A 14,436-nucleotide genomic window follows, 5' to 3' on the forward strand; every position below is an offset into this window, starting at 1 on the left:
CTGCTTTCTTCTTGCTTTTCTACGTTGTGTTTCATGATGGCTCAAAGAAGAAAAAATCGAAATTTCTTTATTACACAAAAATCATTGACTAACTAAACAGAAAAAGAGCTGGGAATATCACTCGGAAGCTGTTTTCATCTTTTTATGCTATGCTATTAATATTACTACAATCTATACAATTGCCAAATGCACTGAGATGATTATCACACCGATAATGCTAACCGTGGTCGGAGGAGATATTGTACCCCAATACGTGAAGTTGAACTAGTCTGTGGATATGATTGATCTTACTATTCACTGATGCTTATCGCCGAAAGGGGGCATTCCAAACCAAGGCGTTTCAAACAGTTGCTATTTTAACAAGCCATTGGTAGGGGTATATGGATTGAAATCCACTTAATCTTAAGGATGTCCTTGCACTACACCTTGCACTGCCTATCGTCACCACTTAATCTCAAGTTTGTACAGTTGAAAATTCCCCTCTATCAATCTAGATATTACGCGTCTCTTATGGTCATGAAATGCTTGAATGTGGTAAGGACAATAATCGTGGGATAATTGGGACGAATTCTTGAAGAAGATACCAGCAACATGACTCGCAATAGATCCACAATGTTACATTAGATCCATTACTCATGGTGTATTGCAATGTGAGTTCTAACACCACTCAACAACCAAAAAGACAAAGAGACTTAAAATTTGTGTCTAAATATGTTTTCCTTGAATTCAGATTGCCTTTGACCCAAATAAAAAACAGTTTTCATTCAAGGAAACTATATTGGAAGCTAGTGTTTGCGTACGTTTGATCATCAAACAATTGATGCAACAATCTATACCATGGATGATTCCCTATGAGCTTGTGGCCAACATTTTTATCGTATATGAGTCTACGAATTCAAGTGATACCCCTATTACTCTCCCATCATTCAAAGTTGATCATAGAACCATACGCACAATATGAAGACCACGCCGCAACTTGCAATTGTCAATATCGACAAATTTCGAGCATTCATTAAGCTTGTCATTGACTAGTCTAACAATTGAAGTTGTAATTAGTTCTATACAGCGGACATTACGAATCAAGAGAATCAAACTATATAGAGGTTTCCGGTGGAATGAGACAGAAAATGTAAATGATTTTTATGTGTCATTGGGTAATTTAACAATTTTTTGTAGGCCCATATTCCTTGTTGACCTTGTCAAATAGCGACACAGCGTCGTAAATGGGAACTCCTGTCCTATTTGTCACCATGTTAATGCCATGCATTTTTGTGGGCTTCTAGAACAAATCTACTTTGTTTGTTCTATCGTCATTTTCGGCTTTGAATTTCTCGATCCGAATGAATGAGATCTATCCGATTTCTTCGCATTTTTTTTGCTTCTCCCTTCATTGTTTTGGGATTATCATCTTACTTATTATTATTTGATATTGTGACTTAGTGCCGTGTCAGTGATAGTGCATCTAAACAGTCTAAACAGTCTAAACTGAAAGTATTACTACTGTAACTACACGGACTTTGGAAGGGGCTAAGACTGTGGCTGTTTTTTTTTTTTGAAATCAGCTAATCTCGGGATTCACTATAAGAAATAGAAAATCCTACAATATCAAATCGATTAATAAGTTTTTAACCACTATCTACTTGAAACTTTTATAACGTGTTCACAGGTCTCTACTACGTTCCTGCTAGTGAACCTACACACGCATTCACAACCATGGCGATTTTCAACAAGATATTTGGAAAATCAGAGAAACAATCATCCGAAGATCAAATCAAAGAGCTCGGCTTTGAAATCAGTACTTGTTCAGAAACATGTGATGACTGTACGGCAAAATTCCCCAAATCATTGTCATTTGAAGAAAACGACAAACTTTGGCATTCTACCAAACCATACGGATTACATTTGAACGTTTCAACAGGAAGAACTGATTGGCCACATGATGCAACTGGTAAATCAAATACCTTGTCTCATGCAGTTGCTTCATGGGCTTCTAAGCATGGAGATACACCTATAGGGACTATCAAGGTTACTTGTTCGTCATTTGCTAGTGACGAAATGTATTCTGATGAAGACTACATAACTGAACAAACTGGAGACGTGTTGGTGTTACCGTATTTCTTATGGATCAAAGGATTGAAAATAACTGATGTTGATAAAATATTGTCAAAGTTGGTCTACATCTTATCAACCAGTGAACATGACAAATTACAAGTGAGCGATATCCAGTCACAAATCCCACAAGTCATACCTGACGTGAACAAAGCTTACATCCTATTGTGCTCCCATCGTACAAGAGACAAAAGATGTGGAATCACGGCACCGATAATGAAACGAGAAATGGAAATGTATTTAAGAGAATTGGATTTGTATCGTGACATGTGTGATACATCACCTGGTGGTGTCAATGTGGGGTTTATAAACCATATTGGGGGTCATAAATATGCAGCAAATGTGATCATATATCTAAAACAGTCAGGGAAAAATATTTGGTTAGCATTGTGTAAACCCAATAACGTAAGACCAATTATCGATGAGTGCATTTTGCATGGAGGTAAAGTTTGGCCAGATAAGGTGAGATTGGTTCAGAAATTTGATCCAATAGAATGGTAGATGAGAAGTTTATAGAGTTAATTATTTAATAGAAGATTGATCTTAATGAAGGAGACGCTCTTAATATTAGGGCTTTGGAGGTTTCCCTCGAAATAGTTGGCACGAATAAGTCTCTATGCCACTACTGTGATCTGCAAATATACAACGCGTTTCCAACACTACAAGAGATCACACCACTGTAGTTCTCCGTCTAGTCACATTGTTCTACTTCTCGTCTATTGTCTATCAAAAACATCCATTTATAATCGAAACAGATTCAACACGTTCAATCTCTGCTTTAATGAATCAATCACAACACCACCCAATTTATCTACATCCTTGTCCAAGATCAAACTGATTCTGTTGTATTCCACATTTATTGCGTTGGGGTCAGTCAACAAACTCTCCACAACTGATTTATAGAAATCAACAGTGTCCCCATTAGTCTCGTCCAATTTACTCAATAACTCCTCATAATCACCATTCGCCTTTGCAATTAATTCACTTATTTGTGGAATCACACCTGCACCCTCTTTTAACTCTCCCATTGTGTCACGTAATGTTCCGGTGAAGTCATTTATCAAGTCGACCACTTTATTAAGTCTTCTCAAATCTCCCTCATACACAACTGCATTGTCGAAATCACCATTTTTGACAAGGATCAATGCTGGTAATCTATTGACGCTGTATTTGTCAAGTACCTCTTGTCCATTCCCTTGCTCATCAACAGTCAATGTGGCAAACACAATATTTCTATTCCTCGCATAAACTGTGTTAGCAATTCGATCAAATACACCAGCAAATTCTTTACAAAACGAACACCAACTTCCTTCAGCTGTTACAATGGCATATTGGGTGTCTTGGAGTTGTTGTTCATACAGCTCAGGTTTAAGAGATATCACGGCATCTTTATTGTCTTCTTCTTGTACAATTTCTTCAACTTCTTTTTGTTTCGATTGGTCCAATCTTATACCACTAAATTGTTGAATAAAGTTACTGAAGGCATCAATATCCCTAATTCCATCAAATTCAACATGGTTCCCCAGATCATCAAAGATCAATAATGTTGGATATCCAATTTCAACGTATTTTTTACTCATCTTTTTCCCATCTTTATCTCCGTTGATCTTAACCACTTGGATTTCAGGATAGTCAGCAAATAGATTCAGCAATTGATCAATTACAGGAGATAGTTTTTTGCAATGACGGCACCAATCGGCATAAAAATCAACAAATGTGAATTTACCTGGGGTAGTGACAATTTGTTGGAAGTCTTTGTCATTAGCTTGTATCACATTGGATGGGGAGTAGCTTAAAGCTAGGGGTATAAGCGTAAGTAACGAGAATATGATCCTCATTATTGAATAATGTGTTGCAACTTGTCAAATTCTTTACTAATCAAGTTGCCGTTTTCACAATTTTTCAGATCGCGACACTTTATCTCGGTGAGTGCTACCATGTGCTGTGGAGTTTTGAGCCTAGCCTGTATTAAACCTATTGGCTTCAAATTAAAACAATTGAAAAGAGAAGTCTATTCATATATCCAGCGACCCGTCGAAATGAAATCTTCCCCTGCGCACTATTCCACCGCACTATTCCATCCCACTACACTTCCCACCAAATTGATCATTAAATATACTATATCTGACATTAATCTATTTATGAATATATGTATTCAACTATCACTAAACTCCCAATTCAAACGCTCTCTTAGTTCTTTATTGCTTTCTTATCAGCGGTCTCCTTATCAAAATAATGATATTTGGTCCACCTAAACCCTTGGCCCAATTGGGCCAACTCATTAACAAAATGGCATCCAAATAACAAATAATTCTTTGGAATAACAGCTAACGAATACTTCATAAATACTAAACTGTACAAGATCAATGAGCCTGTCATTGGACCACTAATGACTTCCGGATCCTTTTTCAAATCCATTATGGCTGCTACCGGGATACCGAAGTTGGAAACAGGTCCCCAGAAATGGGTGGTACACATGTATTTCAAAGTCTTTTTGGAAAAAAGGTTATCAGCAAATTTCTTGAATGCAGACATGGTTGGTATGTTTCTTGGATTGATGTGGTTAGTACAATGCTCAAAATAATCAAAGTGGGGAGGGGGAGTATAACTTACTTTTGGTATGGTAGGTTGTTAATCGTAATGGTTGCAGTAGCAGCTTTTTAGAATAGGTATGTATCAACTTGTATCAATTGTGGAGACTATTAAGAAACGATACGGTTCGGCTCCTTATTCGAATGATATATATATATCTTGTGAACTGAATTTGATAGATTCGTTTGTTGAGAGAGAAAAGGTTTTTTTTTTCTGGTTTTTGTTGTTAGCGGTAGCTTTATTGAGGGAGAGAAAAAGGAACAACATTTTGTAACTCCGATGAAATTCTGTATACTACGTCAAAGAGTCACGTGATTTCTTTTATTCATCCAGCATTATTCAGTATAAAAAGCTCCTGAATCCCGTACTTCCAGGGAAGTTCAACTAATAGGTAGTACAGTTTTTCAACCCGATGTTGGGAGTTCTCTGTTTCCTCTGTTTCCTCTGTTTCCTGTTTTATGGTTGTATCTTCCAAATATTGTGTACTATAAACCATTCGGTAGCAAAGTGAGACATTTTATTTTTTTTTACCCCAACAAACGGTGATAAAAAAATATCCACTTAGAGTGCTGCTATTACGAAGATACTTGCAAAAGTTTATAACGAGCAAAAGTACTGATATTGTAATAAACTGTAATACTACATTCACATAAATAGGAAGATTCTTTCCATTGCTTTACATACCCATTAACCGTATATATATTTCATTAAAACATCTTACACACATTAAAACGACCTTTGAACATGTACATAAATCTTTTGAATCGTAAAACACATAAATTGAATACCTCTTTGATAATCGCACCCAAAATCACAATAAAAAGACAAACTTTAATTCTTATCCTGATATGGCTGCGGTTTGTCTCCTTGATTGTAATAGGTTTGATCATTAGGGAATGGATGTGGGGTGTACCCTAATGGCTGGGGAAACATGTATCCACCGCCCATAAAGTTTGGAGTTGGATGTTGTGGTGTAGGTTGTGATGGTGGTGCTGGCTGTTGTTCTTTTGGACTCTGTTGTTGCTGTTGTTGTTGTTGTTGTTGTTGCAATCGGGAAAGTGATGGCAACTGTTGTTGCTGTTGTTGCTGTTGTTGCTGTTGCTGCTGTTGCAATGTAGGCGTTGGTATAGGTGGAGGCAAACTCGATGACATTGGCCTACGGCCACCAAAAGTCAATCCAGTTCCAATGTTTGGAGTACCTGCTACTGAATTATTACCACCATTGTTTGGCGTTTGTCTCATACCCTGCATATTTCCAACATCATTCCAATTACTAAAATTTGAATTCAATCCGAATAAATCTGAGGGTGGTCGAGATATCATTGGTCTATTGTTGGTGCCAGGTACAGGTGCTTGGCCGGAGGGAGTTGCACCAATTGAATCGCCACTTGTAGCCATCGAAGTTGTTGAGTTCTGTCTCTTGTCGTCACTATTACTAGCAGAATCTTGATCATTCATGGGTGCATACTGCTTAAACCCGGCAATTGACTTATTTGGTCTTGCATCTTCCTCAACATAATACTGCATAGCACCGCCATCGGGCACAGTCAACCAAAATGGATCATTCAAGTGGAACCCATTCAAGTACTCGAATTGAGAAGGATCACCAAATGGATTGGTGTTGAGCAAATATGACAAATTGCCTCGGGCAGTAGTGATGGGCAAATTAGAATTACTATCTGGTGATGATGACGACGTTCCAGTGTACTGTTTCTGCTTCCTAACTTCCTCTGCAATCGAGCTATCCTCTTGCTTCTCATAAAGTAGCTTGATCAAATTCAATACTCGATTGATTAAATAGACCATATTGGATGACCACATTCTTGATGTTGTTATATACTTTGTCGACATCCTTTGTTCAAAGTTTATTAATGAATTCAAATTGCTTTCAACCAAGTTTAGAAAGCTGTTATTCAACACAGACTTATCATTATTGGCAACAAAGTCCTTCGATTTATAATGCAACAACGTGAAAACAACAATGACACCCTGGCATATAAATGAATTCAAGAATGGAAAGTATGATTTAAAAAGTTTGCCAAACTTGACAGGACCATAGTTTAATGATTCATCATTGGAATCAGCTCCGCTAATCTGTTCCTCATGAAAATGTTCATCAACACAATGCTTCAAAAAACTTTCAATAAAAGTATTCAACAACACCAAAAACCTCGACACTGACTCTGTCTGATCCTTTACGATTTGACCATAGCCTTTCATATTCTCAAATTTGCTTATAAATGGTTCATATAGCTTGGCATTGTTGATGTGTAAGATGATTAAATCGGCCAATAATTCCAACCTAGTAAGTTGCAATGGCTTTCCAGTAAAATCATCAATCACCAAGTAATCCAAATCATTGGAGGGTGCTGGCATCACTCCATCCACACTGTTACCACTAATCAGGGACGCATAAGCGCGGTTCAAGATAGCAATTTCGCGATCAAATTTGTGTGACAAATCAAGCAAATCAGATAATGTAAAATCAATCATGAAATTTTCAATCAACATTAAATTCGATAATCTCAAAGATTCACAAACACCAACCTTGAACAAAATATGGGCCTTTTCGTATGGAATGTCTGAGCCTAATCCACTATTGGACCCATTCATACCAACCTGAACAGAGATCGGGTTTGGCCTTCCAAAGATTGAACAAATCAGGGAAACATAGTATTTCAACGCAAACCATAATCTGTATCGTGTGACATCCAATCCCTCATCTTGACCCTTATCGTCTTCTTCAGATCCAGATGACTCCTTTTTGTCACTAACATCTGAATCTTCAGCAGTGGCACTAATCAAATTCTTGAATTGCTTACCTGGTTTAACCTCTTGCAAGCTGTAATTTCCCATAATGTGCAAACCAATGGAATAGGAGATTGAACAAGCATGGAACATCATGGTCCAGCATTCTTCATACTTTTGTTCCAAAAAGTACCATTCAGTGCATAAAATATATGATTGAATCGATAACAAAGATTCTTTCACCAAACCATGCTTTAATCGCTCAAAACCCTTGTGCAAAACATTTCTTGTCAAGTATTTTCGATACTTTGTGCACGTGTTGACGGACCCAGCTGGCAACAAATTTAAATTCACAAAGTCCTTTGAACTGAGTCTCTGCACTGATAAACTCAAAATCATGTAAATCAACATCATGTCATCGTCATTATCCCAATCTCTATCATTGATGTTTTCATAAGTCTTCAAAAATCCAAATACATGGGACGCCGAGATGAACGTTCTGTAATAAGGACTCCTTTCGAAAAACTTGTAAACCAAATTCATAATCACCTCAAAGTTCAAGCGGAAGACATCGCGGTTGGTGTCTGAATCGGTACTAATATCAGGATCCTCGTATTTCAACAAGTACGAAGGTAGTATTGGAAGTTTCTTCTTTTTCCCACTTCTTTCCACCATACGATTCGATTTAACAGACTCGTGCGTTTGAAATGCATCATTATCCAATTCCCAGTTATTCGAACCTTCACTACCTCCAGATTTGTTACGTTTTAACTTGTGAAGTTTTCTCGTCGGTGGAGTAGCTTTAGCATCTCCTGCCCCTGACTGCACGTCTGCTGAATTAACCTGTTGGCCAACTTCATCACCGCTACTTCCACCTGATGACGATGATTCCTTTGGTGGCACAGTACCTACACCGGGTAAATTTGTCGAATACATTCCTTGATTTGCACTTGCTGAATCATTGGGGAAACTAGCCTTGGAATGGCCAAAAAATCCAACTTTCTCCTTTTTATTGGGAAGATCTTCAGATGAAGAATCAGCTGATCGATCTCGTTTAGTGCTGGAATTTGTTGTGGTGGTGCTGGCAGAAGACGTTTTCTTCACTTGAGGGCCACCCGTGGCATTTGTGGATGCTGATCCTGGGGCTACTGATGAAGATGATGAGGATGTTGATCCCGGTGTTGTGTCTGAAACTGAGATCTTCAGTAGAATCTCCTCCAATCTTTGTGTCAATGCTCGATTCTCATCTAGCAACTGCGAATTGGCTGCTCTCATCATGTCAAAATTCTCCTTCATTAGAGCCATATCATTTAAATCTCTTGAAACCATCTGTCTAGGGTAAGCGTGGATTCTTGTCAGATCACCTGAATACTCTGAGCCTGATTCTCCTGATTGGCCAGAAATATTGCCGAATTTGACATCACGAGAAATGATCTTTGCTGCACTCTCTGTTCCTGTGGAATCACTAACTGATGGTGGATCGGTGGCTAAGGAGCTTTGTGCGTATGTAGACGTAAGTAACGAGTTTGAACTTGCACCACTGCTACTCTTGGCGCTTCCCGATTCGCTCAAAGTTTGTAGTGGTATACGAGGGGGTAGTACTCCATTGCGTTGTTGAGATTGTTGTTCAAGTATGGTGTTTTGAAGATGTTGGTTCTGTAGTTGTTGTTGTTGAAGATTGATTTGTTCTTGATTAAGTTGAAGTTGAGTTTGTTGTTGGTGTAGTAGTTCCGAGTTCTTGTCCAATTGAAGTTCTCCACCATGTAGCTCTATGTTCACTTTTTCAGAAGTGGTTACTCTACCTTCTTTTGTGCCGTCTTCTCCAATTTTTATATTTCTAAATGTTGCTGGAAATTCACAATCAACCTTTCTCTTCAAACATTGGTCACATGGCTTCTTCTTGTTACATTTGATCTTCCTCTTCCTGCACGAAACACAAGATATTGGTAACGTGTCAGACATCATTAAATATTGTGATAGTGTGGTTTAATTGAGTAGTTGTAAACCTAGAAAAATGTTAGTAGATGGAATCATACTGATTGAGAGGAAAACTATCCATTCATACTGAGGTTCCTAGTAGCCACTGAGTCAGATTTATATCAGAACCCCTTGATTAATGTGTCGAATTGATTGCCTGTGAAACTATATCCCCATTTGCATTTGCCCTGCCAAATGAACCACAAACGTTGCTGTCAAAATTTAGTCGAATCAATCGTAATCTATCCTATTCTCATGATCAAATAAGATAGTTCCATGTGTTGATGAATTCCCCATGTTTAGACTCTATGATTATGGTTGCACTTGATGAAGGGGTGCATATGATGTAAATGGGGGGGGGGGGTGTAAATCTCTAACCAAAATGTGTGGAATCTAAATATTTTTTTTGCTATTGGTCATTTGTCACGCATAGATCTAAAAAATGCTAAATTTTGATTAGAGTGGTGTGAAAGTCCAATTGAAACGTAAGACGATGACTGTGTGTACTGACAAGCTTTGTGACCGAAAGCGGCGACTCTTCAATCTCTTTGATGGATAGTGCTTAAGTAGATCACGGGGTGTTGTAAATTCATACGATATTCCGAACACATTTTTTTTGCAAACTGCCACTACCTATCTCTATCGAGTAGATCGAAGGGGATATTCCGATATCTTTGCTTGTTACCTTGTGGTGTTCTATCTTCGATCGATTGGGTCTTTTGTATTGGGTGGTGAACAATTCCGATGACTCAGTCCGATCGTGTATCTTGGTATATAAAATTACTTCTTCTGTTGTTTGCGACATCGTAGATGCATTGTGGTGTTCTCTGTTAACTAGACGATTGTTACTTGTGGCTGAAGAGTAAATGTTTCAAACAGGGACACGTGTTGGCTCTATTGGATCTCTAAAATCTGACTTGTGGTTGCTGTAAACCTGGACTTTGAATGACACAGTTGTAATTCCTCTAAAATCTCTCCAATTAAGGGGGCGTTAATAATTCGGTACATACTCTTTATAAAACTGAATTGTGATATGAAAATCTGTTGTGGTTGTGTTGTAGTATTTGAATTGATATGACTTGCTATATCTTTTTGTTTTCTTTTGTTCAAAAATACTTTGGGTAGGAAATGTGGTTGATTTTAAATATGAAATCAAAGGTGATTAACGATGTAATCTCTTTAGTCTAAAGTTTATTTGTATGACTATTCTTTTTGATATACAAAATTTAGTAGAAAGTTTAAGGTTTTATTAAAAAATCATTTAAAGAAAAGGTTGATGATGATATATTTATATTTATATATGTAATAGAAGAGAATATGACTTTTTTTCTAAATTAAATTTTTCTTTTCTTTCAAAGTTAAAATCAGTAGCTTATATACAGGAGTGAGACATATGTTTTACACCCCCTGTTTCTCAAACCTCAGAAAAAAATAATAACCATAAACGAGAAACAATGTCTTAGAAATGTATTTTTCACTACTCCACAAACTTCTTTTGCATTGACACTTCTATTTGCATTTTGGACCTTAGTTTGGAGTAATATACAGGAAACCATTGAGTTTCACTGTAATCCATTGTACGAAATTTATGTGTTAGTAAGTTAAGACAAGCAAGATACCAAATATGGTAGTCATAAACGAGGAGTGTAAAGAAATAACAAAAAAAAAAAGAAAATATTTCGTTGAACTCTCTACATGTATCGACATTTGGATTATTAACAGAATAGTAGCTCTGTCTGAAATGGTCAACTATTAAATATACCAAAAGTATATAAAAAAAAGTACACCATATAGCAATTGATTGCGTCTCGACGTACTAGCTGCATTGTGTCATATTGCTAACACACGATTTGAGAACACATCAAATTTAAAGCCTACCAACGTTTGACAACGATTAACCTAGAACAACAAGCAACTCGTACGCCTAAATGTAGCCTAAGATAATATCACAGTGTTGAGTTGCCGAGAAGTGGGGTTACTAGATCTAGAGATCGTACTTTAGATATAAGTTGTATCTTTCAAGCTTTCGGTCTCTCCTAACATTCTATATCAGCGCGTTTGAACTTAGCGAATTGGCTACTGCTAGATGTAATTCTCCAAATCATGGCGAATGATAATGATGTAGAGACAAAGTGAGACAATGAGAGACGGTTTTATTTCATAAGAAGTGGCTAATTGTGTTTTTCCTGCTACCAATTGAGTTTAATACAAAACAAAGTTGACAAAAAGGGATTATAGTTAGTCGGAGCGTTGTGATGAGAGTGCTCATCACAAGCTGTTGTATTCCTCAAAAATTGGATTTTTGCACCTGTTTTCAATTGCTGAAATTATAATACTCTTCGAATCTGCTACATAACGTAGAAATGAAAAAAGTTTGCGCATTTGGCATAAATATTATTTGGAAAAATATAAATCACAAATTGCTAATGTCTATTGTTTATATTGTTCAATATTTGCACCCCCTCCTCTCTTTTTACTTACTTAATTTCCGTACACAACTACTCCTTTCTCTTTCGAATTGTTGGTACTTACTCAACCTTGAAATTCTTCTATGCAGTATATGACAAGATGTTTATAACACTCATCCAATGAGAGCCATCAATTGGGGGTCTTCCATGGATGTAAATAGCAAGCAAAAGAACGACGTCATCATTTTTGTGTGTGATTTAGATTGTATTGCATATTAGAATAACATACACGACCTTTTTTAATTGCTTTTGTGGTAGGTAATTCTTTTCTTGTATTATGCAAAGAAGGTTCTTTAATTTCTTTCACGTTTTTACCCTGTTCTACATATTGTCATGGGTCGTGTGGGTATGCACAATATATGACCATAACGTGTTTTTTGTCAAAAAAGTCGGAGATACAAATCTTGTTAGAACTGCCATCAAACAATAAAGTTAGGACCGGATGATCTGATTCCTGTACTATCCTAACTAAATCAATTAGAACAAGGGGTGTAGTTTCAAAAGGCGGTTCATTTGGTCATTCAAACTACAATTTTTATAAAGGCTTCAGAAAACTTTTGTCTAACCTACACTACCTGTATATAACATTTTGCAGCATATACTTTTCTAGAATTTTCTACTAAACAGCATTAGGCACTCGATAATTAGAATAGGAAATCAATCAGTACGATTGACAACACGTCTAACTCCATCATCCTCATCATAATTCAAACTGGTGTAATAGCAATCTACTCTTCGCCTCCTTCCCCAGTACACAAAATCACTTCAATTCCATTTTAGTGGTATTGCATCTTTCTCCTGTATCTCGTTTTAAAAAATGAGAATATTATTTGAAACCAAAATGTAAGACAAATGAGAAGCTTTTGAAACAAAAAGCCGTTTGTGTCGAGAATTTTGAAACCAACCCAATGCAGAGCCGCTTGTTGCAGTGGCAAATGCACAAAACCCGTTGTCAACTCATCTCAAACCAAGATGTAACTGCAAAGGATGAAGATTGCTGTGGATAAATCAAAAGCTCAACTTCAATTTAACGGAGTCCTGTTTCAATTTTATAATGGATGATCATACTGTAAATCTTTTGCACAATGAATCCCAAAAGGCTAAATATCGATGCCGCTATTATACAATCAAAATTCTTCTTTGTTGATGACTAGCAGCTTTCAATATAATCTGTCGATCTGAATCTTCAATCGCCAGTCGTATGCAGGCACAAAGTACTTTCAACACTCAAAACACCGTGTATCATATTGCCATATCAGTAAGCAACAACTGTAAAAACTCTTTTCTTCCAAAAACTAATTTGTACTTCTTTGACTTTACCCAACCACTCTTTTGTCCTTTCAAATCTCTATAGTAACTCAATTGGCACTATCCTCAGCCACAAACCTACCAGCACCATTTATTGGGTTCATTGGTTGTCTATCCTGACATATTATCACCATCTACCTGTTCTCATAATTCGCAACATAATCCTTCACTTTCGGAAAATTGAAAGCTTCCTTGGCCCAATGATAAGCCTCCACTGCCAAGTTTTTTACTTCTCTTTCTGAGTATTCATCGATGGTAGCCATAGTGGTATCATCAGTTGTAAATTGTGGTGGCGAATTTGTTCCTTCGTTGCGACAACTGCCTTGATCCATTCTATCTTTCTCAACTTGGCTTGTTGTATTCGAAAAGTTTGTGATGTCATCAAGTGTTCTGGGAAGATTCAATTGGAGCTGTTGTATTGATTCAAGGACCCTGTTTGCACACTGTGTGAAACGGTCTTGGGAACTTTGTTTTGATTTGTGTTGCAAATTATTGGCATCCAATTTCAGTTTCGTACCAAAATTATAGTAAGTTTTTCTGGCCGTCAAATCCACCCTGGACTCTAGCGTCCCCAATTCATCGCCTTTGGCAACAATTATAGAAACGTGATCCCCAATGGAATGATCTGAGGTAAATTGTTTCAGCTTAAATTCTTCACTATCACAGTTGTGTCCAGCCAAAATCTGAACACGAGAATAACAAACGTCACCTACTTCCCTCGAAGTATCACCTTCAGGTTTCATTGTTTGCTTCCCTTTATCAATCCCCAAGCTGCTAATTTCTGTTTGATTTATGTTGCATTCACCCGGTTCACCCCTCGTTTGTATATTCTGACCAACCTCTGGTGGGTAATTAAGTTTTGTTCTTTCATCGGTAAATTGCAGGTTTCTTAGGTGTGTACTGAATTTATATGCTAGAGAACACATTTCAATTTCATGTCGGTAAGCTTCTTTTCGTAATAGAGAACCTGAATGAGTAAACAATCCGTCTATTTGCAAAAGTTGGTCCAGAGTTGTAAAAACTGCAGTATTCTGCTCCCCATCAACTCTACTTCCAACTATTGAACCTTCAGCAGCAGAAGTCTCTCTTTTAGCTTTATTGGTCCATCTTCTGGATTGTGTATGAAGAACCGATGTTTTTGACGACAACTTCATCTTTCGATTGAAAACAGGAGCAAATTCATTGAGTTTACTTGCATATGAAATCTTTTCTTTACCATCATTAAACTAGGTAC

General features: G+C 37.1%; 5 protein-coding genes across 5 annotated transcripts; 1 reads left to right on the forward strand and 4 right to left on the reverse strand. All coding sequences in view use genetic code 12, as the record gives it.

Annotated features, from left to right (window-relative positions):
* Window positions 1-1,713: 1,713 nt before the first annotated feature.
* CORT_0B03270 (hypothetical protein) lies at window positions 1,714-2,610 on the forward strand (the record flags this gene model as incomplete). Its single annotated transcript, XM_003867426.1, has 1 exon — window positions 1,714-2,610. One exon carries the CDS (start codon window positions 1,714-1,716, stop codon window positions 2,608-2,610), a length of 897 nt encoding a protein of 298 aa, XP_003867474.1.
* Window positions 2,611-2,849: 239 nt separating this feature from the next.
* CORT_0B03280 (hypothetical protein) lies at window positions 2,850-3,947 on the reverse strand (the record flags this gene model as incomplete). Its single annotated transcript, XM_003867427.1, has 1 exon — window positions 2,850-3,947. The coding sequence occupies one exon, from the start codon at window positions 3,945-3,947 to the stop codon at window positions 2,850-2,852; it is 1,098 nt and encodes a 365-aa protein (XP_003867475.1).
* Window positions 3,948-4,299: 352 nt separating this feature from the next.
* On the reverse strand, window positions 4,300-4,644 carry CORT_0B03290 (hypothetical protein; the record flags this gene model as incomplete). Its single annotated transcript, XM_003867428.1, has 1 exon — window positions 4,300-4,644. One exon carries the CDS (start codon window positions 4,642-4,644, stop codon window positions 4,300-4,302), a length of 345 nt encoding a protein of 114 aa, XP_003867476.1.
* An 888-nt stretch (window positions 4,645-5,532) lies between these two features.
* Window positions 5,533-9,411, reverse strand: CORT_0B03300 (Zcf1 predicted zinc-cluster protein; the record flags this gene model as incomplete). Its single annotated transcript, XM_003867429.1, has 1 exon — window positions 5,533-9,411. One exon carries the CDS (start codon window positions 9,409-9,411, stop codon window positions 5,533-5,535), a length of 3,879 nt encoding a protein of 1,292 aa, XP_003867477.1.
* A 3,925-nt stretch (window positions 9,412-13,336) lies between these two features.
* CORT_0B03310 (hypothetical protein) lies at window positions 13,337-14,356 on the reverse strand (the record flags this gene model as incomplete). Its single annotated transcript, XM_003867430.1, has 1 exon — window positions 13,337-14,356. One exon carries the CDS (start codon window positions 14,354-14,356, stop codon window positions 13,337-13,339), a length of 1,020 nt encoding a protein of 339 aa, XP_003867478.1.
* Window positions 14,357-14,436: the final 80 nt, after the last annotated feature.

The sequence above is a fragment of the Candida orthopsilosis genome, assembly GCF_000315875.1.
Source record: "Candida orthopsilosis Co 90-125, chromosome 2 draft sequence".
NCBI lineage: Eukaryota > Fungi > Ascomycota > Pichiomycetes > Serinales > Debaryomycetaceae > Lodderomyces > Lodderomyces orthopsilosis.